Genomic DNA, 25,871 nt, shown 5'->3' on the forward strand with positions numbered 1-25,871 from the left:
AATTAAAAAATAATAACTCCACAGAAACTTTGGCCCTTGTTTCTCTACCATTGGTAGAGAACAGTGTAAGCTGGCTTCCCAAACTCCAGTCACAACCTCCTCCAAATGATTCACACAAATGGATGTCAGACTATGATGTCTAAAATATAACTTTGGTTGCGTCACTCCTTTCCCAAAATCTTCAGTCACATCGAGTGCAAATTCTCTGGCAAGATTTGAGCTCTACTTCCTTTCCAAATGCCTTCCATTCCTCCAGCTCTTGTCAGGGATTTTTAAACCCTTCCTTAGGTCCCATGTCCCACAGGTGTGTGTGTGTGTGTGTGTGTGTGTGTGTGTGTGTGTGTGTGTCCGCGTGCAGCTGAGGGCCTCTGGAGAGGACAAGATGTGGGGCTCCAGCCCCTGCTTCTATCACAGCAGCTCTGATTATATTTCACATGTTCCAGGTGAGATTTCATTTGAAGAAAAAAGCATTCTGCTGCCAAAAGCCAAACATTTGAAATGAACAATTTTAGTCCAACAGCATGGCTCATCCCAGTTAAGCACTCTCAAATTTGTATGCTTTCTTCAGGCATCTCATTTGTTCACTTACTTCAAGTGATGGTTTATTGAGTACTTCCTATGTGCCAGGCACTGAGCATAAAGCAGTGGACAAGACAGACTCTCCCTCCCTGGGGGAGCTTACAGTTTAGAGGAGTGACAATAGATATTTGAAGAAACTCAGAAACAATGCCTTTCCTTTCCCCTCACTCCTCTTTGAGGTTTATCTCAGAGGCCACAGATTTATAAAATCTTTTGATCTTCCTTTCCTACGACAGAAGAACTCCCTTCTCCATGTACACTTTTGTATGTCAAGGATGTTTGTCGTTTTTCCTGTCCAGCATCCATTCCCTCACCTTCTGGTAGTAGTACCTGGAACAGTCTTTCAGAAACCATATCTCCCTCCCCCATCTCTCTCCCAGCTCACTGGGTTCCATTTGGTTTCCAGGAGTGGGAAGTGACCTAGGCCTGGCCAACTGGCAAATAGAATTCTCCTCAGCCACAGTGATTGGTTCAGGTCTGGCCACCCCTCTGCCTACAGTGATTGGTTTGAGATAGATACATCATCCCAAATGGCCCATAGTGAATCCCAGACATGTGTAGGAGCTTCAGGAAACAGATGTTCCCTTTTCTGCTGAATTTAAGTCTGAAAATATTATAGACCCAGAATTTTTGGCAACAATCTTGCTATGCTGTGGAGAGTGAAGCTAACATGGAGGAAAGTAGAGCCAGATGAAGGAGAGGGATGGAATCCTTGTGATGCTGAATGCCTGGGTCAAGCCACAACTAAAGCCTGACCCCTGGATATTATTGTTCCTTAAGCCATATATTTCCCCTTTTGCCAAAGTAATTTTAAGTCAGGTTTTCTAAAAGAATGTTGAGTAATTTGTCATAGCAGAGCAGTTCCAACCTGGGCTCTCTAAAGCTATAAGCTGGTATTTCTCCGGCTCTGGCTGTGAAGGACCCCCACTCTCTCTCGAGTTCTCCCCAGTAAGTTCATAAGTCCCCAGGAAACTCCTCACGTGTGGTCAGCAAGCTAATCCTCTGCCATTTCCTTCTGTCCCAGGAGGCTGGGGGTGGCCCCTTTTTCTGCAGAAGCTGTGAATCCTAACCCTGTCTCAGCCACCCAGCAAAACAGCTGAGAGGTCACAGATATCCTCACCCTCTGGGTCCAGGGAGCTGAGGTCGCTGGTGCCCCATCCAAGGGCACAAAGGTGCTTTACCTGGTCGTTTTTCTTCATAGCTGCACTTACGGGGTGCTTGTCTTGTGCCAGGAACTATGCTGGGCATTTTACACTCATTCTCATATGTAATCCTCATAGCGACCTGAGGAGTGGAGGTAATTAGTGTATCCCCATTGCACAAGTAAGAAAACTGAAGCTCAGAAAGTTCAGTGACAGAGCCAAGGACCCACGGTTAGTAAGTAACAGAACAGGGTTACCAGACACGTGAACTGCGGCCACTAGGGACGGAGGGGAGCTTTAGTGGGTAGGGGGACGAAGAAAGGACATTTGGGACTGTAGGAAGTTGAAACAGTCGCCTCGGAAGCTGCTTAGAGGTGAGATTGGGCGCCATCCCAAGGCCGGGCTGTGTGCCTCTCGGCGATCCCTGGGCCCCGGGACTTTCCGCGCGCAGGGAGTCTGGCTAGCCGAGTGGGGGCGGCAGGGGGGCGGGGCTTCTCTGGGCTCGCCCCTTGCCCAGGTGAGGCGCTGGCTACCCGGGCAGGAAGGGACGACGCGCCGCCTCAGTGCTCGAGAGGTGTAGGGTGCCCCGGCTGTCCGGTCAGGCCTGCTTGGGGCCCGGGACTGGCCCGGCGGGCAGGGCCTTTGGCGGGGGCGGGGGGTTGGAGTGGAGGGAGAGCGTGCCGCGCCCTGCCCGGCCCAGGTGTCGTCTCTGGGGGCGGAGTTTGGGAACCGGGCCGTGGGAGATTCCCGGCCGGACTAGCTGGCGGTAGTCGAGGGACAGAAGCCTACGAGACAAGGCAGGGCCGGGCGGCGCGGGGAGTGCAGAGGGCAGGCAAAGGCGTGGGACCGCCAGCATGTTCTCCCGAAACCACCGGAGCCGGGTCACCGTGGCCAGGGGCTCTGCCCTGGAGATGGAGTTCAAACGCGGCCGCTTCCGACTCAGCCTCTTCTGCGACCCACCGGAGGTGAGAGACCCGCGTCCCTGCCTTCCCCTCTCCGGGCTCCCGCAGCCCGGGCCGCCTGGGCCTCCCGCCCCGCCCGCGCGCGCCGAGGGGCGGAGACGCCGCGGGTCTGGTACAAACTAGTAGTTGTTGACTTAAAAAGTCAGGCGCGGACCGTCTGCACGTTAATCGGACCGTGCCACCCCAGACATTACCTGGCCCAGTTGGGATGATTTGCCTCCGCCTGGAAAAACCTCGGGTTGGCTTCAATTTATGGGGCCCTAGGCTCGATTCCCAAAATGTGCCTCACCCCGGTCCTTCCCCGCATCCCGGAGCAAAGGGCGGTGTGCAACCAGGCGGGCTCTAACAGATTCCTGGCCTGGGCGCCCGCTCCTTCCCTGGGCTCCAGCCGCAACCCACAACCTGTCTCAACCGTCTGGGACAGCCTCCATCATCAATCCTGACTTCTCCGCCAGGTCTGCCCCCTTCGCTGAAACCCTCCGCAGCTGCTCCTCTGTGGCTGGGAGAATCGGGAGGGAGGGGGTTCCTTATTAAAGATTTGGGATTACTTCCCGCACTCAAACTTTCAGCCTCCTTTCCTGGGGCCTAAGAGGAGTCCAGCCTCTACAATTGCCTCCTCGGCCCACCACTCTACACGTTGCTCAGGTCTGAGCCTTACCTGTAACTCCCTAAAGAGGCTCAGGAGGGTCTGAAAGATGTGGGGCTGAGCTAGGACTGAGAGGGCGAGTAGCTACAGCAGAGGCTATCCCCAAGGTCAGCTCTCCTTTCCTGCTTGGCCTGGAAAGGGTTAAGTGAGAGGGCCTTCCTCACCCCTCCCTGCCGAGATTCCAGGCCTGGCTTCTGCACTTTACCCTACACCCTGCCCAGAACAAAGGCTCTTTCACACCGGTGTCCCAGTGTCCCGGGCCTTCGCTGACTTTGAAGCTAGTGGGCCTCGGGCAGAGGACCTCTGTCGGGTCCAGCATAAGCAACGCCGCGTGGGGCCAGTGTGGGGGAGTGAGGGGCAGGCCCAGGGACCCGGAGGAGGGGCCTGTGAGCTGGGGCCGCCCCCGGGATAAGCCCAGCCTTTTGGGGGCCGTAGCGGAGGAGCCGGGGATAAGCCCGGCCTTTTGGGGGCCATAGCGGAGGAGCCGGGGCGGAGCCGCTGGGACCCGGCGGAGCGGTATGTGACTCCGTGGGCCTGGGGTGGAGGGGGGTGGCAAAGCTGCAGCTGGCTGGGAATCGGGGCTGGTTTCCTGTCTGGAAGGGAAGGGGCCCGCAGAGGGGAGCGGGGGCAGCAGCAGCTAGGCACACCCCTGCCTTTCTCCCTCCGTCTCCTCCCTTCTGCTGGAAAAGCGAGGTAATTGTGAACCCAGGGTGGGGCGGGCTGGATGGGGGCCCCAAGTTGGAAGAGGTGGCCCTGGGGGTTGAGCCGCATTTACCCCTCTGTCCCACTCCCTGGGCTCACTCAGTAAGGTCCTCACCGTTATCCTTCTTCTTCCTCAAACTAAGCCAGAACCCCTTTCAGAAAGCAACCTCCTGACAAAACCCACGACTCTGTAGAACCTGCATGAAGTGTCCCCTCCCTGCCCCCTTCCAGTTGTGCCTGCCCCTCACACCCTACCGCACACAGATTCTCTGTCCACCAGGCCAGGGATGTGGGCGGGGGCTGGGGAGGGGCCAGAGTCGGAATGAAAGAGCCTTTTTCTTCCACAGCTGGGAGAACAGCTGCCACCAAAGCAAGACTGGACACTCTGTGCCCAGAGTCCCCTCTGCAGCTGGCCTCCTCTCCGGGGACCCTGCTCATCCTCACCTCGCTTTCCTTTCCCTCCATGCCTGGCTCCCATCAGGGCCCTGGAACAGCGGTAGGCAAGGAAAGTTTGTCACAGCAGCCAGAGGGGTCTAACGGGAGTGCAAGAGGGACAGGGGCTGCCTCTGCCCTCTGTCCAAGAACTGCCCACCTCTTTCAAGACCAGGGGAGCAGCGGGAGGAATTGTGGGGCAGCGTGGTGCTTGCTCGCCCCACCCTTCTGAGGGGTCAACAAGGGAAGGGGCGCCTGGGGGGCACAGAGATGCAGGACAGATTGCACATCCTGGAGGACCTGAATATGCTCTACATCCGGCAGATGGCGCTCAGCCTGGAGGTAACGCCCCCACCCCTGGAGTGCACCTCCTCCACAGCATCCCAGCCCACCTCTGCTCTGCCCTTTCCTGCTGGGGCTGAGCAGGGAGAGCAGAGTCTGCTCCAAGTGGGGAGAGGGATAGGTGGTTCTGTAAGCCCTTCGTTGGGTGCTCCGTGTGGACCCAGGTTCAGTTCTGCCAATTAGAGTACTGTGTTGGCAACAGGGTCTTCACACCTATTTCTGGAAGCTCTGTGGTTTGGTGTGGATGTGTGTTCTGGGGCTGAGGGCTCCTCTCAGGTATGGGAAGAAGAGGGGAGTTCAATGTGAGAGGTTTGCAGGAAGGAGATGATCTTACCAGAGGAGGGGAAGAGGACTCTAGGGCAGGATTCTGTGGCCCTGAAGATGGCAGGCAGCTGTTTATTCTTATTTTTAAATAGATTTATTTTATTTTTTAAAAATTAGTTAGATAATTAATTAATTTTTGGCTGCATTGGGGCTTTGTTGCTGCTCACTGGCTTTCTCTAGTTGCGGCGAGCGGGGGGTTACTCATCATTGCAGTGCACAGGCTTTTCTCATTGCTGTGGCTTCTCTTGTTGCGGAGCGTGGGCTCTAGGCAGGCAGGCTTCAGTAGCTGTGGCACGCAGGCTCCAGAGCGCAGGCTCAGTAGTTGTGGCACACGGGCTTAGTTGCTCTGCAGCATGTGGGATCTTCCCAGACCAGGGGTTGAACCCCTGTCCCCTGCATTGGCAGGCGGATTCTTAACTACTGCGCCAACTACTTTTTTTAGTTTTTGGTCGCACCCCACAGCATGTGCGATCTTAGTTCCCCGACCAGGGATCGAACCCACACTGGACTGCTGGGGATGTCCCTCATTTATTTATTCTTAATCACATTTATTGAACATCTACTATATGTCAGCTTCTTTCTAGATCTTGGGATACCTCAGTGAACAAAACAGGAAAGGTCCGTTCTACTGGGGGAACAGACAAGAAGCATGCAAACTAATAATCTCACATAGTGAAATTATGATGAAAACGGGGGGGTGTAATAAAAATCGGGTGGGGGGGCAGCATTAGATGTAGGAGTCAGGGAAGGCCTCTGTGAGCTCTTTGAGCTGTGACCAGAAGGATATGAAGATATGTAAAGATGGGAGGAAGGGCTTTCCAGACAGAGGGCATAGTAAGGGCAAAGGCTCTTAAATGAGGATGATGGTGATATGTTTGTGGAAGAAGGAGAGCCAGTGGGGCTGGAACATAATAGCTGGGGTCGAGCTGATGGGTGCAAGCCAGATTATGCAGGGCTTTGTAGTCCATGACAAGGCATTTAGATTTTACTCTAAGTGTGATGTTGGCTCATGGAAGGGTTTTAAGCAGGGGGACAACTTACCTAATGTTTTAAAATGATGGCTGTTGTGTTTGAAAGGAATAGGCTAGGCAGGGGTGGGGGGTGGGAGGGAGAAGGGTTGGCCAGACGAATAGCAGAAGACCACCAGCTAGGAGGTCGTTATAGCCTTAGGGGAGTGAATCTGGTGGTATGGATTAAATGCTCTTGGTGGAGATAGGGAGAAGGGGGTGGATTTCAGATGATGGTGGTAGATCTGACAGGGCTTGCTGACGTACTGGACATGTGGGTGCGGCCAAGAGAGGGCTCCAGGATGATTCTCTGGTGTGTGGCTAAGCAACTGGGCGATGTGGTCATTTACTGAGATGGGGAAGAGAGAGGAAGCTGAGGAAGTGACTGCCTGAACCAGGCAGGGTGTTGCTGCTAAGGGAGGTCAGAGGCAGGACAGTAGAGAGTCCAGCTCAGAAGGGGAATTTATTGCACATGTGTTTGTACCCTCAACCGGGTCCCCACTCCCTAGATCATGATAGACATTACGAGTCAATCATGGCAGTCTTCACCAACAAATCCACGCATGGCCTCACAATCTTTCTCAGCTCAACCTTGGCATAAATTATGCAGGTTGTGTCCTTCATAAGGGCACTGCATAGTGGCGGGAGTCCTGGTCTGGTTTCAGGTGGTGTGAGGAGGGGACACCTTTATCTAATTTGTTTGCCTGGAGAGGATCATCTTTTTCTAAAATGGAGAAAGGTGCCCAAGGATCCCATTGGGACTCTGACACTACATATTGTCCTGTGTTGGCATATGAGATAAAACCTATTTGCCATCCCTAGTCCTCTGCACTGTCCATGTTACTAGTTACATGTGGCTATTAACTTTAAAATTTAGTTAATTAAAATGAAATAAAATAAAAAATTTAGTTCCTTAATTACTCTAGCCACATTTCATGTGCTAGATGGCTACTGAACATTTCCATCATTGCAGAAGATCTTATTGGCCATGGCTGGTCTAGGTAGTTAAATGTTCGAATTCTGCATGCCTCCCCCTCCATGTAATTTTTCTTCATAGAAGCTCTGCCCAAGTTCTGGGGAAGAGGAGGGGGCTTAGATTTCACTTTGATCATCTCTCATTCAGTCTTGGGTTGGTTGAGGGTGCTGTGTTCTTTCTCCAGGAAGCTCAGCAGTTCCCCAACCCCCATCCCATTGATGTTTCAGGGATTAGCCAGAGAGGTAGTCGTGGAAGTGTAAATTCAAGAAGACTTTCTGGAGGAGGCAACTTAAGCTGCAATTAAAGGGAAGGTGGGAGTGCTGGGCCCAGGTAGGGGTTAGACTTTCCCATTTAATCCTCAAACAGTAGGAGGTGGAATTACCACGTCCTCCCACCCCCAGTTTACAAACAGAGGCTCCAGAGGTTAAGTTCTCATGGCTAGTCAAGTTCCTAAGCCAGGATTTGAACTTAGCCCTGGTGGAGATTCTAAAGGGAACATAAGGTGATGAGAAGCAGAGAGGGAAGTCAGAGATAGAAGGGAGTGGGAGGAACTGGAAAGGATGTCCAGAGAGGTCCTAATGTGTGCTGGGGCTTCTGCCCATGACTCATCCTCCTTCGGCCCCTTGGGCCCTGAGCGGAGTCCAGCTTAGGGCTCTTTCCCAGGGGAGTCTGGTGAAAGTACTGCCGGCTTGGGAAGAGAGGGTGTGTGGGTGGGGAGGGGGGCGACGTGGAGCTATACCAGAAGTACGGAGATGGGGGTGAAGCTCCGGGATCCAGAGCCTGCGTCAGGATTCCCGAGATGCTCTGCCTAAAGGGTGGGAGATTTCTATGGCACTGTCCACCGAGGGCCGTGGGAGAATGGATTCGGACCCGAGTGCGTGGGGGGGAGAGTGGTAGTCAGGGTGTCTGCACCCCCAGTCCGACTCATCCAGGCTGGATACAGCGACTTCTCTGCAGCCCCAGTTATTCCGATGTATACACTATCCCCCTCCCGCATGCACCCGGGCCAGGAATCATCTTGGAGGGCAACTGCAACCCGGAGGGGCCCCCTGGCCTCCGGCAGCTCCGGAGCCTGGAGCCCTTTCTAGAGTGAGAACGGTGCTCCCGGAGGTACCGTTCCTCCGCGACTAGGTCTCTGTGGTTAGCACCACCTGGAGCCTAACCGGGCCAATCGCACAGAGGGACTGAGGGACCGCCTGCGTCCCGGAGCCCCTCGGCCGCTCTCGCGGCAGTTGGTAGATGATGTCATCGGCTCTCGCTGCGGGCGGGGCGGCTCCCGGCGTACCCGGGTGGTGCGGCTCCCCGGACCAGGGACGATGCCTGCGTTGCGCCGCACGTGCAATGGACAGGGCTAGGGAAGAATTCGTGAGTGCTGGGGCCGGGACCAAAAGGCTAGTGAGGAGGTGGCCTGCGGACGCTGCTCGGCCCCACCCCCCTCACCTGTTTGGGGGTGTTTGTGGTAGAAGCTAGATGCAGAATGGGATGGGGGTTGGCAAGCAGCAAACCGTAGCAGAGGTGGGACCCTGGTGCAGGCAGTCATGGTGGGGGTGGGGGCAGCTGTGTAGTCTGAGAGGGCTTCCTGGTGGAGGCGGCGTAGGTACCCGGTTGGCCAATTTCTGAAGGGTCAGGAAGGGAAATGTGGATAGTGAGGGTGATGAGATGAGGTGAGCCATGATGAAAGTCTGGCCCAGCTCAAGTAGGGAAGGAAGAATCAGCAGGGAGGCTGGACAAGGCAATTCCCGGAAGCAGGAATTTAGGGTGTTGAGGTCTTGGAGACTTGAAGGCTGGAGTCATCAGGAAGGAAGCAAGGGCACATAGTGTGGAAAAGAGCTGGTGTGAGGGGGAAGACAGGTTTTGGTTTTGTGCAGTCACATTCATCCTCCTCTTCCAACCCTGTGACTCCACTTGGCTTGCCTTCTGATTTGTACCCTGTAATAGGGTTAGTCTTCCACCTCTTCTCTGAAGCCTTCCCCATCACCTCAGCCAGAAACAAACAGGGTCTGTTTCCTGTGAGCGTGTTTGTGCCATGACATGGCACTTAGGGAGCAGCCATTAATGTCTGCATCTCTCACCTCCCAGCTGGATTTCAAATATGGAGCTTTGGACAGCACAGGGATGCTCCAGTGTTATTGGGTGAATGCTACTGGGCTGAAGTAGCATCATTAAAATAAGCACCCCGCCCCCATGCATACCATATGCTGTGCATTGGGCATTGTGCTAAGTGCCTACTCACTCCTGACTTGCTTTACCTGCTTTCCCATCCCCATTCCTTGCCTCTGTCCTTACCTCCCAGACTCAGAGGGCCAGCAGATGGCAGGTTCCCAAATTTGGGGTGTGTACTGCATTCTGTGCAGCATGGATGAACACTGTAGGCGGTATGCTCCTTCTCCACTGACCCCTTGCCAACTAAATGTCCTCTCTCATCACTTGAGTCTTTGGGGTAAGCCAGGATGGCCTTTACTATCTGTGGCCATTCCCTTTAGGTGGTAGTTCTCAGCCTGGGCTGCACCTCAGAGTCACTTGGGGAATTTTCCAAAAAATGCACATGCCCCACTCGTAGAGATTTTTATTCTGCTACTCTGAGGTGGGGTCTCGTGATTTATTATTTTTTTTAACTCAGAAGATTTAATTTTTTAAAAGGTAACACAATTGCCAATAGTACAGTAGTAAAGGAGCATATATATAAAGTATCATAAATTGATTTTCCATTCCTGGCTCCCAGCCCCACAGCCACTACTATTTTATGCATGTCTATCGATATGTATATGCATATATATATATATATATATATATATATATATATATATATATCGTGTACAAATGGTAGCATGCTGTAATACTGTTCTTTCTTTTCTCACTTCATATATTTTGAAGATTGCTTCATTTTTGCACACATGTCTATCTTACTCTTTAATGTCTGCAATAGTCCATATTTCATGGTATAGATGTGCTATAACTTATTTAACCAATGCCCTATTGAAGGGCTTTTAATCTTGGTGTTTTAAAATGATGCTGCAATGAATATGGCTCTGCCCACAAGTGTAACTATATCTGTAGGATAAACTCCTAGATGTTGGATAGCTGGATCAAAGGATATGTGAATTTGTAGTTTTTACAGATTTTTCCAAATTGCGCTCAAAAGAGGCTAAAAAAAATTTATACTCCCAGAGGGAGTATAAATTTTAACAAAGTCTCTCTGGTTATTTGTGGGCTGCTGAGGTTGAGACTCAACCCTTGACCTTTAGTTGCCTGAAACATAAGTTTCTCGTCGGTTTCTTGTGGACCACAGTCCACTTGGGAATGAAGGGTGCTTCAACCTGTCCCCCAATTGACATTTCCTTCTCATCCTTACCCCCACTCCGGCTAGGACACAGAGTTGCAAAGAAAGCTAGACCATGAGATCCGGATGAGGGAAGGGGCCTGCAAGCTGCTGGCGGCCTGCTCCCAGCGAGAGCAGGCTCTGGAAGCCACCAAGAGCCTGCTAGTGTGCAACAGCCGCATCCTTAGCTACATGGGCGAGCTGCAGCGGCGCAAGGAGGCGCAGGTGCTGAGGAAGACAGGCCGGCGGTGAGCAAGGGGGAAGCGAGGCTGTATGGGAGTAGCGGCGCAGTGTGTGTGTTTATGGAGTATGGAGTACGGAGCACCCTGAAGATGACTTCCTGGTGAAGACTCACCAGGGTCCTAGAAGACACCGTGGTGTTTTACCACCACAGTGTGCCGCCCAGAGGTGCACTAGTGAGTTGCAGGACACTGGCTCAGGAAAGCCAGTGTATCCGGTGAAAGGCTGGCGGTCTGAGGAGTAGTAATGCAAAAGTGCTAATTTGCTAAGCCCTGCCTGTGATCTGATGAGTCTGGCTGGCTGGCTTCTGGAAAGCTAACTTTCTCATAGCTGGTTCACCAAATGGCCAATTTGCTAAATGACCGATTTACTGTAACTGACAATAGTTCATTGTACCTGGGGTTTGCCTCATTAGAGTCAGGGATTGGGAAAAGAAATAATAATAAAAAAAAAATTTGAGGGAAAGCCGACCCATTCACATAAATTAGATTGTGCACTAAAAGGACTCAACTCTTGGATGTGAAACACAACCTACACTGGCATTAGACTCTGCTGATCTGACAAATCTGTAGTGAAATGGTTGAGGCGATGCTCTGGTGAAACTAAAATGTGGGAAAAAATATTTGGCAAATTGATTGTTCTGAGAACTGACCTTTTTTGGTGAACTGGTCATTTGGAAAACCGGCTTCTGGCAAAGTAACCTGCTTGATCCCACAAGGCTGAGTGGGGAGAAGGTCCAGGCCCCTCACCGACATAGTGTCATCCCAGCTCATCCATGAAGGCTGACACAAGGAGAGGTTGCCAGGAGGCCTCCAGAGTTCACCCATGAAGACACCAGGGGAAGGCTGCTCCATAAAGTTAAACGAAGAGCAAGCAGGCATGGGGACGCCTTCTACTGTGAGTTTGCTGTCTCTTAAGAGGCGGCCATTGACAGGCTCTGCCCTGCCCAAGTCCCCACACAGCCCATACAGTGTGATCTGAGGTGCACCCCAAGTCCCTGGCAGCTAAACACATTGCCATCAATGCCACATCATTTAGTTTAAGGCTAAGTCACTCATTTCATTATAATGAATTATAAATTAGTATGGATAAGCTGGCCATCACCTTAGGAGAGGGACACATACTCGGTGAGTCCTAGTGATGGGCGGGGAGGGGAGGAAGGCCGGATGTCCCCCCTGCAGGGGGGGCACTGGGGAACTTGGGGCACTGGGAAGGTTCGGCCCATCTAGCCAGAAGGGTAGAGGAGAAATCAAAGCTGAGGGGGAGGATGGAGAGAGATTTGCAGTAAATGGAACACAAATGTTCCCTACTTGGGTTCCTGATTTTCTGACTGATCCAGTACCCTCCTTTATTGAAGTGATGAGATGGTAGAGACAAGCAGCCTCCTTTGTTGTTAAAAACAGCCTGCAAACTCCTCCAAGCCTGGGGGTTAATGGAGAAGAGTCCTTAAAAGGGAGTCTCTCTCTGTGGGCACCTGTGTCCTCAAGCCCCACTTCTCCCTGGCAGGAGTCTGGGGAGGTGGTCAGGAAGGGTGCTTGTGCGGGGGGGTGGCCTGAGCTTGTACTGTGTGTGTGAGCTAAGAGCCTCTAACATTCCCAAGCCCAGCAACCTCCTGGGTTCAACTGACAACTCTCCCTAACAGTCCTTCAGCCCTGCCATGTCAGCCTGGCTGGGACCTGGCAGCTGGGTCCTGGGCCAGGGGTGTCCTAGAGCCCTTGGGAACCAGAGCCAGGGGGAATAGTGTCAAGAGGCCAGGCTAGGACGTTGTGATTTGCCCACAGGCCTTCTGACAGCGGGCCGCCCGCTGAGCGCTCCCCCTGCCGTGGCCAGGTCTGCATTTCTGGTAAGAAGCACAACTACCCCAGCTGTTGGCATTCTTTGCCCAATGATAAGATCTCCTGCCCCATCTCAACATCTATTCCTACCCGTCTGCCCCTTAGATCTCCGGATTCCACTCATGTGGAAGGACACAGAATATTTCAAGAACAAAGGCGGTGAGTTCCACACACGTGGGACAAATTTAAGGGAGTGACCCTGAGATTGGAGGTCCCTGTGGGGCACATCTTTACCAGTTTTGCTCTCTGTCCCCAGACCTGCACCGTTGGGCTGTGTTCTTGCTGCTGCAGATAGGGGAACACATTCAGGACACGGAGATGATCCTGGTGGACAGGACCCTCACAGACATCTCCTTTCAGAACAACGTGCTCTTGTGAGTACGAGTACCTCATCCCTATGGCGCCCACCTTTCTCTACTCTGCTCGAATCCTTGGATGAGGTAGCCACAGGGGAGGGGAGGGAGAGGAGAGGGAGGAAGGGAGATGGGCCTTCCCTGTGGAGCTGTCCTGTACTTGCACGACATCCATCCTCCACCACAGCGCCGCTCCCTGGACTTCCCCAGACCATCCTCCTGTCCTCTCTTCCTCCCATATTCCTATAGTGCCGAGGCAGGGCCAGACTTTGAACTGCGGCTGGAGCTGTATGGGGCCTGCGTGGAAGAGGAGGGGGCCCTGGCTGGAGCCCCCAAGAGGCTTGCCACCAAACTCAGCAGCTCGCTGGGCCGCTCCTCGGGGAGGCGTGTGCGGGCATCGCTGGAGACAGCTGGGGGCTCAGGGAGCAGTCCCATCTTGCTCCCCACCCCGGCTGTTGGGTAAGGCCCTGTATTCCCCCACTGCCCTCAGCTGGCCACAGGTGACCTCTGAGCTGTGTTGAGCATGCAGAACTCATTTTGCACTGCTGCCAGGACATGCAGACAAATATGAATAAGCAGTGGTCACATAGCTGGGAGGCACTCTGGCTTGTACCTCAGGGCTTGTACCCCAAGCCAACTGAGAAGACCAATAGGAATGCAGGAAGAGCTAGGCTCTGGGGTCATCACTTTTTGGCAGCAGCAAACACATCTTATGTGGATAGAACAGTGTCCCTGGTTGAAGCAGGGTAGCCTGGGTCGTGTGGTGTTGCCTACAGGAGGCACCTAGTGGAACCACTGGGTCTCTGAGCAGCAGTTTGAAAACCTTCCAGGTAATGAAGAGAATGCTTATTTTGGAGACAGATATAGATTCAAATTCCAACTCTAAGCTATATTTATGGGCAGATAGCTTAACCTCTTTAAGCCTCAAGCTGCCTCAGGGCTGTTGTGGGAACACAGTGGGATAACATATTTAAAGCACAGGCCCCGGCACTTGAGTGCAGTAAATGTTCCAACCCCTGTGGAGGAGGCAAGCGAGTTTTCTGTGGGGCAGCCTGAACAATGGGGCAGACCTGCTCAGCTTATAGCTCCTGCCATCCAACATGCCCCTCATTAGGCTGCTGCCCACTTCTCTGTCCTGCAGTGGTCCTCGTTACCACCTCTTGGCTCATACCACACTCACCCTGGCAGCAGTGCAAGATGGGTTCCGCACACATGACCTGACCCTCGCCAGTCATGGTGAGTATGTGTGTATGTGGGGGATGCTGGATGGTGAGAAGAGGGGCCGTTGGATGGTCCCCTTCACATTCCCCACCCTCACCCTGCACTTCCTCCTCCCCCAGAGGAGAACCCCGCCTGGCTGCCCCTTTATGGTAGCGTGTGTTGCCGTCTGGTGGCTCAGCCTTTCTGCATGACTCAGCCTACTGCAAGTGGTATCCTCAGGGTGCAGGTGAGGGGCCCTGAGGAGTGGAAGGGAACAGGGAGAAGGCAGAGGAAAGCCAGATGACCCAGGAATCAAAGAACTACTGAAAAAGCAAGATCTGGGTAGAGGAAGGAGGGGCATGGCAAGATGAGAGGAGGATCAGACAGGAGGGTGGGCAGAAAGGAGCAGTTTCTCTGTGGGGGGCTGGGAAGAAGGGTGTTGGGGGTGTGATTCCTCTAGGAAACCTTGAGTCATTTATGCAGCAAACTGGGGAGCTGCAGGACTGGGTGCGAGTGCATGGAGTCTTGAAAGGCACAAACCTCTTCTGTTACCGGCAACCTGAAGACACGGACACTGGGGAGGAGCCGCTGTTTACTATTGCGATCAACAAGGTGATGAATCCCTGGTGGTGAAGCCACCCAGGAGGCAGGGTTCGGGAGCCTCTCCATCAGGCCCCAGGAGGGTGGGCACAGACCTCAGAAGGATCAAAGCTAGCCTCCTGTTCCAAACAGCACCACACCCAGCTTCAGGGCCAGGGTTGTTGGGACCATATTCTCCCCAACCAGCATCACTGGAAAATGATCGTCCCTTCTACTCACCAACCTTAGGCCCTGCCAAGTCTCAGAGAGCGTTCTATAGCCAGTTTAGGACTTTTCATCCTCCTTCCATCTTTCCCCTCAGATTCAACGTGCATCTCCCTCACCGTTTCCTGGTTTTCTCTCCCAACCCAAGTCCAAGGACCCTCTTTGTTTCCTAGCCCTTTTGCTAGCATTCCTGCCGACTTTTATAAAAGTACTGAGGGACCTCAGGCCTCGGCATTCCTGTTCCTGCCTGCCTCCTTGCCTTCCCTGCCTCGCTCAACCCCTCCTTCCCTGTCTCCGTCTGCTCCTCTTTTCCTAAGGACGACCTGTCTCGTCCCCTTCCTTTCCTGGTATTTCTTTCCACTCTGGTCAGTAGGAGGCAAATGAGAGGGCTTCTTGAAAGCCCCACAAGCTCCTCCTTCTAAGGCAGGGATGACCAAGCCTGCCTGATGTCACTGCTGACTTCTGTGACCAAGGTGAAGGCGGTGGAAGCAGATCCTGTCTTTCTCCTACAGGAGACTCGAGTCCGGGCAGGGGAGCTGGACCAGGCAGTGGGCCGGCCCTTCACCCTGAGCATCAGTAACCAGTATGCGGAGGATGAGGTGACACACACCCTTCAGGCAGAGAGTCGGGGAGCCCTGCAGAGCTGGATGGAAGCTCTGTGGCAGCTTTTCTTTGACATGAGTAAGAGGAGGGGGCTGGATTGAACCTTCGGGAGGGACTGTGGATCGTTACTTTTACCAAAGGCCTCTATTCCAAGAATGTGTGGAAAGGAATGTAGCAGGGGAGAGGGTAGCCTGGCCCTCTCACAGTCCTCCCCCTACCCACCCCAATCAATGCCCTCCCTGCAGGCCAGTGGAAGCAGTGCTGCGATGAAATAATGAAAATTGAAACCCCTGCTCCTCGGAAACCACCCCAAGTACTGGCCAAGCAGGGGTCCTTGTACCATGAGATGGGTGAGTGAAAGTGCACTCTGGGATCCTGATGGGAATTTGGGTTGGGGGCTTCAAGGGAACCCAGATAGTGTAGACAGAGAGAAAGCACACTTTGGGCTAAGGCAGAGCTCTGGGGACCCAAGTCCCACCCAGCATTCCTCTCCCTTCTCCAACTCTTCTTAAAACCACCTCCACCGAAGTTCACAACAAAAACCCATAGAACCAGATGCATTTCATGGATTTTTTCCCCGTAATTTCTTCTTTTCTGTCTCCCTTTCTGCATGCGGATTCCTGTCTCTTCCTCTGACCCTTCACTTGCCTGGCACTGCTTTCATTTTCCTCCTCTTTCTTGGCTTCTTCACCTACTTCTGCCCACCCTCCTCTCCCTGTCCACCCCGTCACCCCATATCCCAGTCTTATCAGAACCTGTGACTCCAGGGGGCCCAAGTGAGGGGCTGCTCCTGCAGGATAATGCAATCTCAGCTGAGATCCAGGCTTTGCTTTCCTCCTACAGTGACAGGTGATGCTCAGGGCTGAGTAGGTCTGGGGCCTAAGCTCTGACTAGCCCCCTCCCCTCAATCCCTTCCCGGTGCCACAGCTATTGAGCCACTGGATGACATCGCAGCGGTGACAGACATCCTGGCCCAGCGGGAGGGCACGAGGCTGGAGACGCCCCCACCCTGGCTAGCAGTGTTTACAGACCAGCCTGCCCTGCCGGGCCCCTGCTCGCCTGCTTCAGTGGCCCCAACCCCAGCCCAGACCCATTCTCTGCCCTGGGGGAGACCCCGAACGTTCTCCCTGGATGCTGTCCCCCCAGACCACTCCCCTGGGGCTTCTCACTCGGTTGCCCCTCTACCCCCGAAGCGGTCCCCACAGTCCAGAGGCCTCTGCAGCAAAGGCCCACCCGACACTTGGCTCCAGTCCCCAGTGTGAGATGGTGTGCTGGCAACAGGATCTGGTCAGAAGAGGAGATGAGCTGTGTGCAGTTGGGCTCTGGATTCGGCGCTCTTTGTAGCAGGTTGGCCAGCTTGGCCTCCCTTTCCTCTGCTGGACTGGGGATAGGCTGGGGAGGGGGAGCAGAAGCCCCTTTTAAGCTGTGGTTGCCATGGTGCTGAGGGACTCATTCCCAGGGCTGGCTGGGACCCCCTAAACCCTTCCTGGGAGAAAACTGGAACCAACCCTGCCTTACCTCCCTGCACTAACCAGCTTTGAGGATGGCACTGAAGAGCCCTGGGAGGGAACGCACCTCCCTTGTGACTCCCACATTGACCATTAAAGTTATTTAACATCAGCCTTCACCTGGTTCTTGAGGACAGGTTGCTTCTTGGCTTGGTCTGGACCTGCCACATCCCCTCATGCCTGGAGCTTAGTTCACTAGTTGTGAAGTGTGACTATGATACTGAGTAATCAGACAAGGGCTGGGTGGAGGCGGGTACTTTATAAATACCACAGGGGAAACGGAGGGCTGCTTTTCTCTCACATGCTGCTGAATCTCAGGATCTCAGCGAGGTCATAGCCAGTCACAGCAAAGGAGCTGCCTGAAGGATCACAGAATCGGGCACCACACACCTGGGTGTCGGGTACACACTCTCCATGACAGTGCTCCACCTGGGAGAGAAGAGAGCTGCTCAGGGCCTGCTGCCTCACGCTTGGGTCCTCATTCCACTCCCCTTCCCATTCCACAAGACACACCTCAATGTAGCCTCCCTCTGGGCTTCTGCTTAGCTGCCAGATGTGTACAAAGGTGTCCTCAGCCGCAGAGAGTAGCTATAAAACAAAAGGCAGGGAGGACCAGTGGGAGTCAGACGTGCTGACAGGGGACTGGTATAGGCTGTAGAGCCCAGTCCAGGTGCCTGAGGAGGGGCCGACACTGAGTGGCAGAGATAAGCCTGTGGAGTTCCTCTCAACATCCCAGCACCAGGAACAAGGGTATGTAGGGACAGAGGAGGAGACTGACCTTGCCCACCTCAGGAGCCAGATCCAGGGCACAGATGGCCCGGGCATGGGCGTCGATCTGGACATGTAGAGTTCCTGTACTGGCTTCATACAGACGCACTTGCCCGTTCCCATAGCCTGCTGCTATGGTCCCCTGCCACAGCTGCACAGAAGGGCACGGGACCCTGCAAGAGTGATACCCTACTTTGATTTCCCAGACCCAAGCCTACTCCCCACCCGGAAGCTACCTCAGGAAGGCCTCAGCCCCATTCCGCCTCACCTACCCGAATCCTGGAATTCGGGTCAATAATTTGAATTCGGGTCCTGACTGCCAGACACACAGCAAGCCTGAGTCATCTGCTGTCACCATGTCAGCCACGCAGTCCTGAGGGGAAAGGCAGGATCAGCCTTCCCTTTCTCCCCTGCTGGGTCCTGTATACAGGGCAGCAGGGGAAGGGAAGCAGTATTTGCATCTTTGCCTCTCCAGGGAAAGGGCAAGATGTGAAGCCATCACTGGCTGGAGGGGTCCCCTGGAGGCATAAGATGCTTTCCTTGTATTCTTTATAGTCTTACTCCCTACCCTGACCCCAACACACACACCATGTGTTAGGGTATATAATTGTCCTCATTGGATGGATGATGAAACTGAGGCCATAGTGTTAGGACCTTCTGGAGGTCTTGCAGTGAGCCAGCCACAGTCATGACTAGACTCTGGGCCTCTTGACAACCCCTAAACCCAGGCAGCCAACATAGCCCATGGGCCCAGCTCTGTGCCAGGTGCAGTGTAACATAGGAATTAGATGATACATACCCTGTTTTCAAGAGGTTTACAATCCAACTGGGGAGACAAGAGTTGTCTGAGGGCAGTATCAATTCAGGGTTCAGCTAAGGGAGATCAGCGGGAGCTGGAATAGGGGGAAGGCTTCCTGGAGAGGACAGCACTGGAGGTGGGCCTGAACTTACCCAAGTTCAGAGAAGGAAGCCACACATGTCAGAGCTGGAAAGTATCTCAGAAACCATCTGTCCCAACTCTTCCATTCACACCAGTATTGTAAAGTGTGAGTGAACTATTAAATGCCACGTAAATGTAAAGTATCTCAGGCTTCATCACTGGAACTGAGGTTGCTAAAGCCTAGGAAAGTGTGGCAATTTGCCCAAAGTCATCCAGCTGCTTAGTGGCAGAGCCACGGCTGGAAGCCAGGTCCCATGCCTCCCAAGGTGGGGAGGCCCCCAGATTCACTGGAACAGTAGGGGGAATCCACTCACCTGTCCCTGGGCAGGCTCGGTGGCAATGTCTGTGATTGGTGTCTGGTGCCCAGCCAGCTCTTCACTCAGTACAATGTTGGGACCCTTGGCTGGGATGTCAAAAACCAGTACCCGGCCCGACCACATTCCTGCAGAACCAGTGCTCCACTGATGGCTTCCTGATCCTCCCAGGTCTCCAGCCACCACACTCAGCACTCCCTCCATCCCAGAAACCTTAGTAACAAACCCACCTCTCACTGCTCCAACAGCCCCACCCCTACATTCACTACTCTTTTCCTATCCCACCCTGCCCCTATGAACTCCGCCATGGCTTTTTGGAGTCTCTCAGATCCCCCTTCACTCCCACCCTTCCCTCTAACACTCCACAATTTCCTCAGACCTTTGGCATCCTCCTGGCCAAAGGCTATACCCCTATACCTCAGCACCCCCCAATGCCCTGCCCTTGGCCCCCTCACCCACACAGATGAAGTGGCCACTGGCAGCAATCCCTCGGGCAAACACAGCCTGCACTGAGAGGGGAAAATGATTAGAAGTAGCGTCTCCCCTAGCCCCAGCAAACACTCCCTACCCCCAACCCACTCAGTCCTGCAGGTACCTAGAGAGGCATCGCCAGCATCCAGTGCATGCCAATAGACCATGACGGAGCCATCAGACTCATACATCTGGAAGACCAAGGCAAGGAGGGGGTCATGACGCAGCTGACCTTCGCTGAGCTCTGTGCTGATTACCCCACGTACTCATGTTAGCCTTAGCCCATCTAATCCTCAAAACCACCCCGGGAGGTAGGCACTACTTCTATCTCCATTTAACAGAGGAGGACACCGGGGCTCTGAGAAGTTAACTGAATTGCCCAAGGTCATACAACTTATAAAAGGGCAGATACTGGAGATGGCACTTGAGAACTGGAAAACAAGGAAGGCATGAAGATGAGAAATAAGGAAGAGGGGGCTAAGCATTTGAACAGCTTGGAAATGTTTAGAAATAAATGGGGTAAGGTCTAGGGGCCTTGGAGAGAAGTTGAGAAGACCCTAGTGGGGGAGGGCAGGAAGGTCCTCTTCTTACTTGTATTCCTCGATGTGAGGTGAGTACCAGCAATACTCGGAAAGGGAGGACACACCAGTGGACCTAGAGGGAGATGAATCAGAGTAGGAAGAAGTGGTCAGAGCAGGGGAATGAGGACTCAAAAGTGTGGAAATTCAGATGGTTAGGGAAGGCCTATTCCTTGAGGTTTGGAGAGGAAGGACTGGTTTAGGGTTGGGTTCAGTAACACCACTCCTAACTCCACGCCTCACCTGGGTGATAAGTGGGGGGCTTACTCCAGCGCCCTCCTTAGCCTGGAGTTGGCGCTGGGCCAAGGGCACACCCTCAGGAGCAGCGCTGAGAAGCTGGGCGCTGGGTCCATGGACTACTCCAAAATGTGTGAGGTTGCGGACGGGCAGCTGCAGCACACTGAGGTTGTTGCACAGGGCGGCGGCTGAGCCTCGAAGGGGGATGGAGCGCTCCCGGCGGAACATCCTTGGGGAGAGACGTCCGAATCACAGGCGCGCGGAAGACAGACGACAGCGGAGATTCCTGTGGGGGCTGGGAGGTGGGAGTGGGTGCTGTCACGAGGCACTGGGAGAGACCCCTGAGATTGGGTAGTGATGTGAATGAGGGCCTCGAGGATGGTGATGGGGGATCACATGGCGTGGGAAGGGTATTGTGGAGTAGGCAAGGGGAACCCTAGGGCTGAGTCATGAGGCGACAGGGGTTCCCAGAGGAGGAATTGCGGTGGCCCAGGACTCAGTGGCCCCAAGAGCCCGAGCCAAGGCGGGATGAAGCAGGGTAGCCCCCAGGCCCTTCCTCCCTCGCCCTGGCTCCCCGAAGCCCCCGGACCAGGTCAGAGTTCACACCAGCAGCTTGCCGGACACGAGAAGCGTTCCGTCCCTCCGAATCCGCCGCCACCATAGAGACGACGCACGTACGCACGGCCGTTGGGTGGGGCGAGCAACCCAAACGTGCAGCGCGCAGCGCTGCTGCCAGGTCAACTGTAGGCGGGGCGAGCCCGCCCGCGGCGTGGTTGCCGAGGCGACCGATAGGCGGCAGCAGCAGCGGCGGCGGGACAGGAAAGCAGCTGGATCCCCGGGGCTGGAGCTACAGCTGCGGCGATGGCGCACGAAGGCCCGGTGAGCTTTAGCTCAGCTGAGGGTGCCCCAGAGCGGGGATAGACGGCTAAGATCGGTGTCCTGAACCGTGGGCCAGCTCTGTGCCACTCGGCGCCCGCCCTCCATGCGGGCGTTCAAGATGACCAAGGAAGCCATGTCGGTGCACTAGGGCAGAAAATCTACACCTGCACCACGCCCACTCACAAGCATTGTCACACTTGGAACCTGAGGGAAAGGGGTTAAATGGGTGGTGCAGAGCTCAAGAACAAGAAGTGACTTTGGAAACAGTTAATGCATGTATAATAATGTTTCTTATACTGAGGTACCCATTTGAATGGATAAACCAGAATTAGGCATTGGGGAGAGGTGTTGCTAGATATGATACATTTCGAGAATTTCAGGAGGAAGAAATGGATTAAACAACAATTCTGAGGCTGCACTTGAAAGTCAATTGTTTAAAGCCGTTATCACGGGTGTCACATGAGACGCTGGGTGGGGAAGTCTAAGGAACCAACTCTCCCTACCTGCTCTGCTCTGGCCAAGCCTGGACTGGGCCGTGGGCCATTCCCTGGGCTTGCCAAGAGGACTGTTCTCTCTAGCAGAGAGAGGAAATGAGGCTTAAGGGATTTTGAGTTCAGCGTGAGGTTTAGGAAACACCAGAGTTGGGGGAGAATGAATTTTGGGGAACACCATGTATGAGGCAATAAGGGTGGGGATGGGGAGGCAAAGGTTTGGGAAGATTACGTTGGGAGGTAAATTTTAGAAGGAATCAGGTTCAGGGAGACTGTTGTGGGGAAATGAGAAAGCTCCCAAGAATCTGCTACTAAATTCCTATGTCCTTAATATGGATTTTGGGGGGACTAGATTTTTCTTTTTCAGTGGATTTTTCTTGATTATAAAAGGATACAAAGTCACTGTAGAGAACTTATAAAATGGAGAAGAGTGTAGGAAAGAAACATATCCACTATTACAATTTTTGTGCTTTCCTTTTCTTCAACACATTGGTTTACATATCTGAGATCATACTTGATGAGTAATTTTGTATCCTGCTTCTTTCAGTTAACATTACATCATAAGTATTTACCTATGCTATTGTAAATTCTTCCTAAAGACTGCCTTTAATCATTGCATAATAGTCCATCATATAGGTAGCACACAATTAGCCACCTATTCTCTTTTTTTTAGATGTATGTTTTCAATATTCTGCTATTATAAATGACATCACAGGGACTATTTTAGAGAATATATTTTTATTTTCATTTCAGAATATGCCTTTGTGTGTGTTCATAAAACTGGAATTGGTACTTTTGAAGGTTGGACAGCTTTTCAAAAGTTTATTAGTCATCAACAGTTCCACTTTTGTGAAATATTATGTCCTTTGCTTATTATCCTTGGAGGTCTTATGATTTTAAAAAATTTTATGCATTTTTAATGTATTGGGGGATATTTATCCTTTTTTAAAATTTGTTGCTCATATTTTTTGTTTAGGAAGCAGGATAAAGTCAAACTCTGGAGTCAGACAGACTGGCATATGAAATATGACCCCACTACTTCCTTGCTCTGTTGTCCTGGGCAAATTCTGTAAAATGGGGATAAAAATAGTAGTAGTCTAAAAAATGTAGGAATTGAATCCATGTATGTGACTGATATACTTTAAGTGCCAGTAAATGAAAACTACTATTATCACCTTCTAATTAGGAATGTTTTTTTAAAATAAGCAGAGGAAAATTTGACATATATATATATATATATATATACTTATCTATCCATTTCTTTAGTATTTCTTACATTACTTTTATGCTTAGGCAGCTGTTTCTCACCCAGAGATTATATGACAATTTAAACTATTTTCCCCTACATTTTAAAATTAACTTTATTTACTTTTGGCTGTGTTGGGTCTTCACTGCTGCATGTGGGCTTTTCTCCAGTTGCAGCGAGCAGGGGCTACTCTTTGTTGTGGTGCGTGGGCTTCTCATTGCGGTGGCTTCTCTTGTTGCAGAGCATGGGCTCTAGGCGTATGGGCCTCAGTAGTTGCAGCACATGGGCTCAGTAGTTGCAGCGCATGGGCTCTAGTTGTGGCTCGTGGGATTAGTTGCTCCTCAGCATGTGGGATATTCCCAGACCAGGGATGGAACCCATGTCCCCTGTATTGGCAGGTGGATTCTTAACCACTGCACCACCAGGGAAGTCCTATTGACTTTTCTTTCTCAAGTTCTTGAACTTGCAAGAGTTTTGAACACTTTGAACTAGTGCAAATAGCCAGGACTGTGCAGTTAGAGCTATATCTAGCCTGGGTTCACTGTGTAATCCCAAGCAAGTGGAGGTAAACTGCTGTCAGGTTTCAGTTTCTTTGTCTGTAAAATGGGCTTAGTGAGCTGTTATGAAAATTAAATTAGCTAGGTCACACACCTGAAAAGCATCTGTCACATGGTAGTCTCTTAGTAAATTATCCCTCTCTAAACGCTTTCTTTCCTACTAGACCACTTGAGGAAGCTTCCTCCTAGCCCATAACTGCTTCTCCACTCCTTAGTTTCCCGCCCTGATCGCCTTGTTCCTTTCCCACAGAGGCAGGTCCGAGACCGCGGGGTGACCCGATCCAAGGCGGAAAAGGCGCGGCCGCCTACGGCTCCGGTGCCGCAGGTGGACATAGTGCCTGGGCGGCTCACTGAGGCTGAGTGGATGGCGCTCACGGCTCTCGAAGAGGGCGAGGAAGTGGTGGGGGACATCTTGGCTGATCTGCTGGCCCGAGTCATGGACTCTGCCTTTCAAGTCTACCTGACTCAACAGGTGGGCCTGGATCCTTGTTCTCCAGACCCATCTCCCCTCTCCCTGACCCCTCCCTGCTGGGCTGAGACCCTTTCTCGCCTCTGCAGTGCATTCCATTCACCATCAGCCAGGCCCGGGAAGCCATGCTGCAGATCACCGAGTGGCGCTTCCTGGCCAGGGACGAGGGAGAATCTGCAGTGGCAGAGGACCCCACATGGGGCGAGGACGAGGAACCCTTGTCTTGCACGACGGACGCCTGGGCTCAGGGATCCGTGCCCGTGCTACACGCGCTGACCTCGGTGGGGCTGGAGGAGACCTTCCAAGGCGAAGTAAGCTCAGCCCCCAGCTACCTCCCAGCAGTCACCGCCGCCCCCGCCGCGTCTTCGATCTCCTCAGGGCCTCACTGGACTGCTCCAACCTCCTCTCTACCCTTTCTGACGTCTCACCACTCACCCCTCACGTCCACCCTGGTGCATTTCCCCAGAACCAAGAGAACGTGGACCAGATCCCTTTAGGAAGATCGTGGATGGATACAGGCTCTCAGGAGCGGATGGAATCTTGGGAGCGTCCTCCTGAACTGAGAGTCACCCCGGGCCCCCTACCCACCCCGGTCCTGTTTCAGGAGACAGGGCCCAGGGGTCCTTTAGAGAAACTGGACGACCAGGCGAGGGGCCACCTGTTTGCAGTCGGATCCTTGAACGCGAGCAGCCAGCCGTCGGAAGAGATGGCGCCCGCCGGCAGTCCCCACCGTTCTCTGGAGCTGTCCTTGGTAGCCAGCCCTCAGGCCTCTGTCGAGAGGGCACAGCCCCTCAGCTCTCAGTTCTCGCTCGAGGACCTCTACTATTCCCAGCCGCAGCCGTACGCGGCTGGAGACCGGCCGGAGCTCAAGGAGGAGAAGGTGCCCCGCATCCCCTCGGTCGTGTCGGTGTCCGGCCCCTCTGCGGGCGGCCCCACCACGCTCAGCCCCTCCGGGGGGTTCCAGCCGCAGCAGCCCGGGCGCGCCGATGCGCGGCCCAGCGCGCTGCACTACAGAATGGGCCGCAAGGCGGCGATGGCGCGCCTGGACCCAGCGCGGCTGTCGCGCCACTGGGTGCGTCCGCCGGCGGAGGTTCTGGTCCCAGACTCCGAGACGTGCCCCCTGGAAGCCTACCGCGGGCGCCAGCGGGGCGACAAGACCGAGGCCCCAGCCGGACCGCAAGCCTCCGCCCCCAGCGGCCGCGTCTCCCCGTCAGTGTTCTTCCCTATCGCACCTGGCGTTCCTTTCCGAGCCTTGGGCCCCGGCCCCAGCCTCCAATTCCCTACTTTAAGTTTAGGCCTACCGTCGCCAGGTTTTGGTTCAAAGCTGCCCTTCGCTAGTCCCGGGCTCCGTTTTCTCGCCACACACCCGGCGCGCCCCGACGTGGCCCGCAGCCCCAGCCCCAGACTATGGCCGGGTGCCAAGTGGCCCAGCGGCTGGGAGGGGGAGGGCGAGTTGCTGGGAGAGCTGTGGGCTGGCCGCACCCGCGTACCTCTGCAGGGCCTGGACCCTGGGGACGGGGAGAGCCAGGATCCTCACAAGTGGCTTCATCCCGTGCCCCGAGTTCTCGAGGCCAAGTGCCAGGTGACGTGGAAGCCCATGTTGCTGCCGGAAGCACTGAAGCTGGCTCCTGGTGTGAGCATGTGGAACCCAGCCACCCAGGTGCTGCTCAGCTCTGCTGAACCTCAAAAGGAGGACAAAGAAGGTGGCACCTCTCCTCCACCCACACAGGCGCCCCAAAGCCCCAGGTGACCGTGGCACAGCTAATGAAGAGCTCAACCCCCAAAATGTGGTCACTCCCCTCCAAGCGCCTGCCCCATTTTGAGCCCTGAACCTCAGGCAGTGTGAAACCTACCTTCTTTCTGTCTGCTTGCCAGAAATAAACACCTGAGTTGCCTTAAGTATTGGCCTGATGTGTGTCAGTTTCTTCCAAGTGTTTGCTCTCGTGA

At 53.7% G+C, this 25,871-nt stretch overlaps 3 protein-coding genes across 9 annotated transcripts; 2 read left to right on the top strand and 1 right to left on the bottom strand.

The window, feature by feature from the left end:
• Nucleotides 1-2,379: 2,379 nt before the first annotated feature.
• On the top strand, nucleotides 2,380-17,108 carry RTKN (rhotekin). 4 transcript variants are annotated; one of them, XM_029232104.1, is made up of 12 exons: nucleotides 2,380-2,686; nucleotides 10,480-10,679; nucleotides 12,453-12,514; nucleotides 12,612-12,665; nucleotides 12,763-12,880; nucleotides 13,109-13,318; nucleotides 14,001-14,095; nucleotides 14,200-14,306; nucleotides 14,543-14,671; nucleotides 15,376-15,544; nucleotides 15,712-15,816; nucleotides 16,394-17,108. In XM_029232104.1, exons 1-12 carry the CDS (start codon nucleotides 2,576-2,578, stop codon nucleotides 16,726-16,728), a joined length of 1,695 nt encoding a protein of 564 aa, XP_029087937.1. In that variant the 5' UTR covers nucleotides 2,380-2,575; the 3' UTR covers nucleotides 16,729-17,108. The 4 variants fall into 4 exon arrangements, with proteins under 4 accessions (XP_029087937.1, XP_029087939.1, XP_029087938.1 ...); XM_029232106.1 differs by lacking the exon at nucleotides 2,380-2,686 and adding an exon at nucleotides 2,786-4,022; XM_029232105.1 differs by lacking the exon at nucleotides 2,380-2,686 and adding an exon at nucleotides 4,063-4,805.
• A 106-nt stretch (nucleotides 17,109-17,214) lies between these two features.
• Nucleotides 17,215-20,956, bottom strand: WDR54 (WD repeat domain 54). Of its 3 annotated transcripts, XM_029232107.1 has the most exons (11): nucleotides 20,889-20,940; nucleotides 20,289-20,577; nucleotides 20,059-20,121; nucleotides 19,592-19,658; nucleotides 19,452-19,505; nucleotides 18,997-19,124; nucleotides 18,542-18,568; nucleotides 18,015-18,115; nucleotides 17,753-17,915; nucleotides 17,488-17,562; nucleotides 17,215-17,403 (listed from the first exon to the last, which is right to left on the bottom strand). In XM_029232107.1, the coding sequence occupies exons 2-11, from the start codon at nucleotides 20,508-20,510 to the stop codon at nucleotides 17,272-17,274; spliced, it is 1,032 nt and encodes a 343-aa protein (XP_029087940.1). In that variant the 5' UTR covers nucleotides 20,511-20,577; nucleotides 20,889-20,940; the 3' UTR covers nucleotides 17,215-17,271. The 3 variants fall into 3 exon arrangements, with proteins under 3 accessions (XP_029087940.1, XP_029087943.1, XP_029087942.1); XM_029232110.1 differs by lacking the exon at nucleotides 18,542-18,568 and having other exon boundaries at nucleotides 17,762-17,915; nucleotides 20,889-20,956; XM_029232109.1 differs by lacking the exon at nucleotides 18,542-18,568.
• Nucleotides 20,957-21,101: 145 nt separating this feature from the next.
• CUNH2orf81 (chromosome unknown C2orf81 homolog) lies at nucleotides 21,102-25,824 on the top strand. Of its 2 annotated transcripts, XM_029232101.1 has the most exons (4): nucleotides 21,102-21,161; nucleotides 23,706-23,927; nucleotides 24,014-24,235; nucleotides 24,391-25,824. In XM_029232101.1, exons 1-4 carry the CDS (start codon nucleotides 21,144-21,146, stop codon nucleotides 25,672-25,674), a joined length of 1,746 nt encoding a protein of 581 aa, XP_029087934.1. In that variant the 5' UTR covers nucleotides 21,102-21,143; the 3' UTR covers nucleotides 25,675-25,824. The 2 variants fall into 2 exon arrangements, with proteins under 2 accessions (XP_029087934.1, XP_029087935.1); XM_029232102.1 differs by lacking the exon at nucleotides 21,102-21,161 and having other exon boundaries at nucleotides 23,597-23,927; nucleotides 24,034-24,235; nucleotides 24,391-25,822.
• The last annotated feature ends 47 nt before the right edge of the window (nucleotides 25,825-25,871 follow it).

This window comes from Monodon monoceros, unplaced genomic scaffold, assembly GCF_005190385.1.
Source record: "Monodon monoceros isolate NGI ecotype Baffin Bay Population unplaced genomic scaffold, NGI_Narwhal_1 Super_Scaffold_19, whole genome shotgun sequence".
Taxonomy (NCBI): Eukaryota; Metazoa; Chordata; class Mammalia; order Artiodactyla; family Monodontidae; genus Monodon; species Monodon monoceros.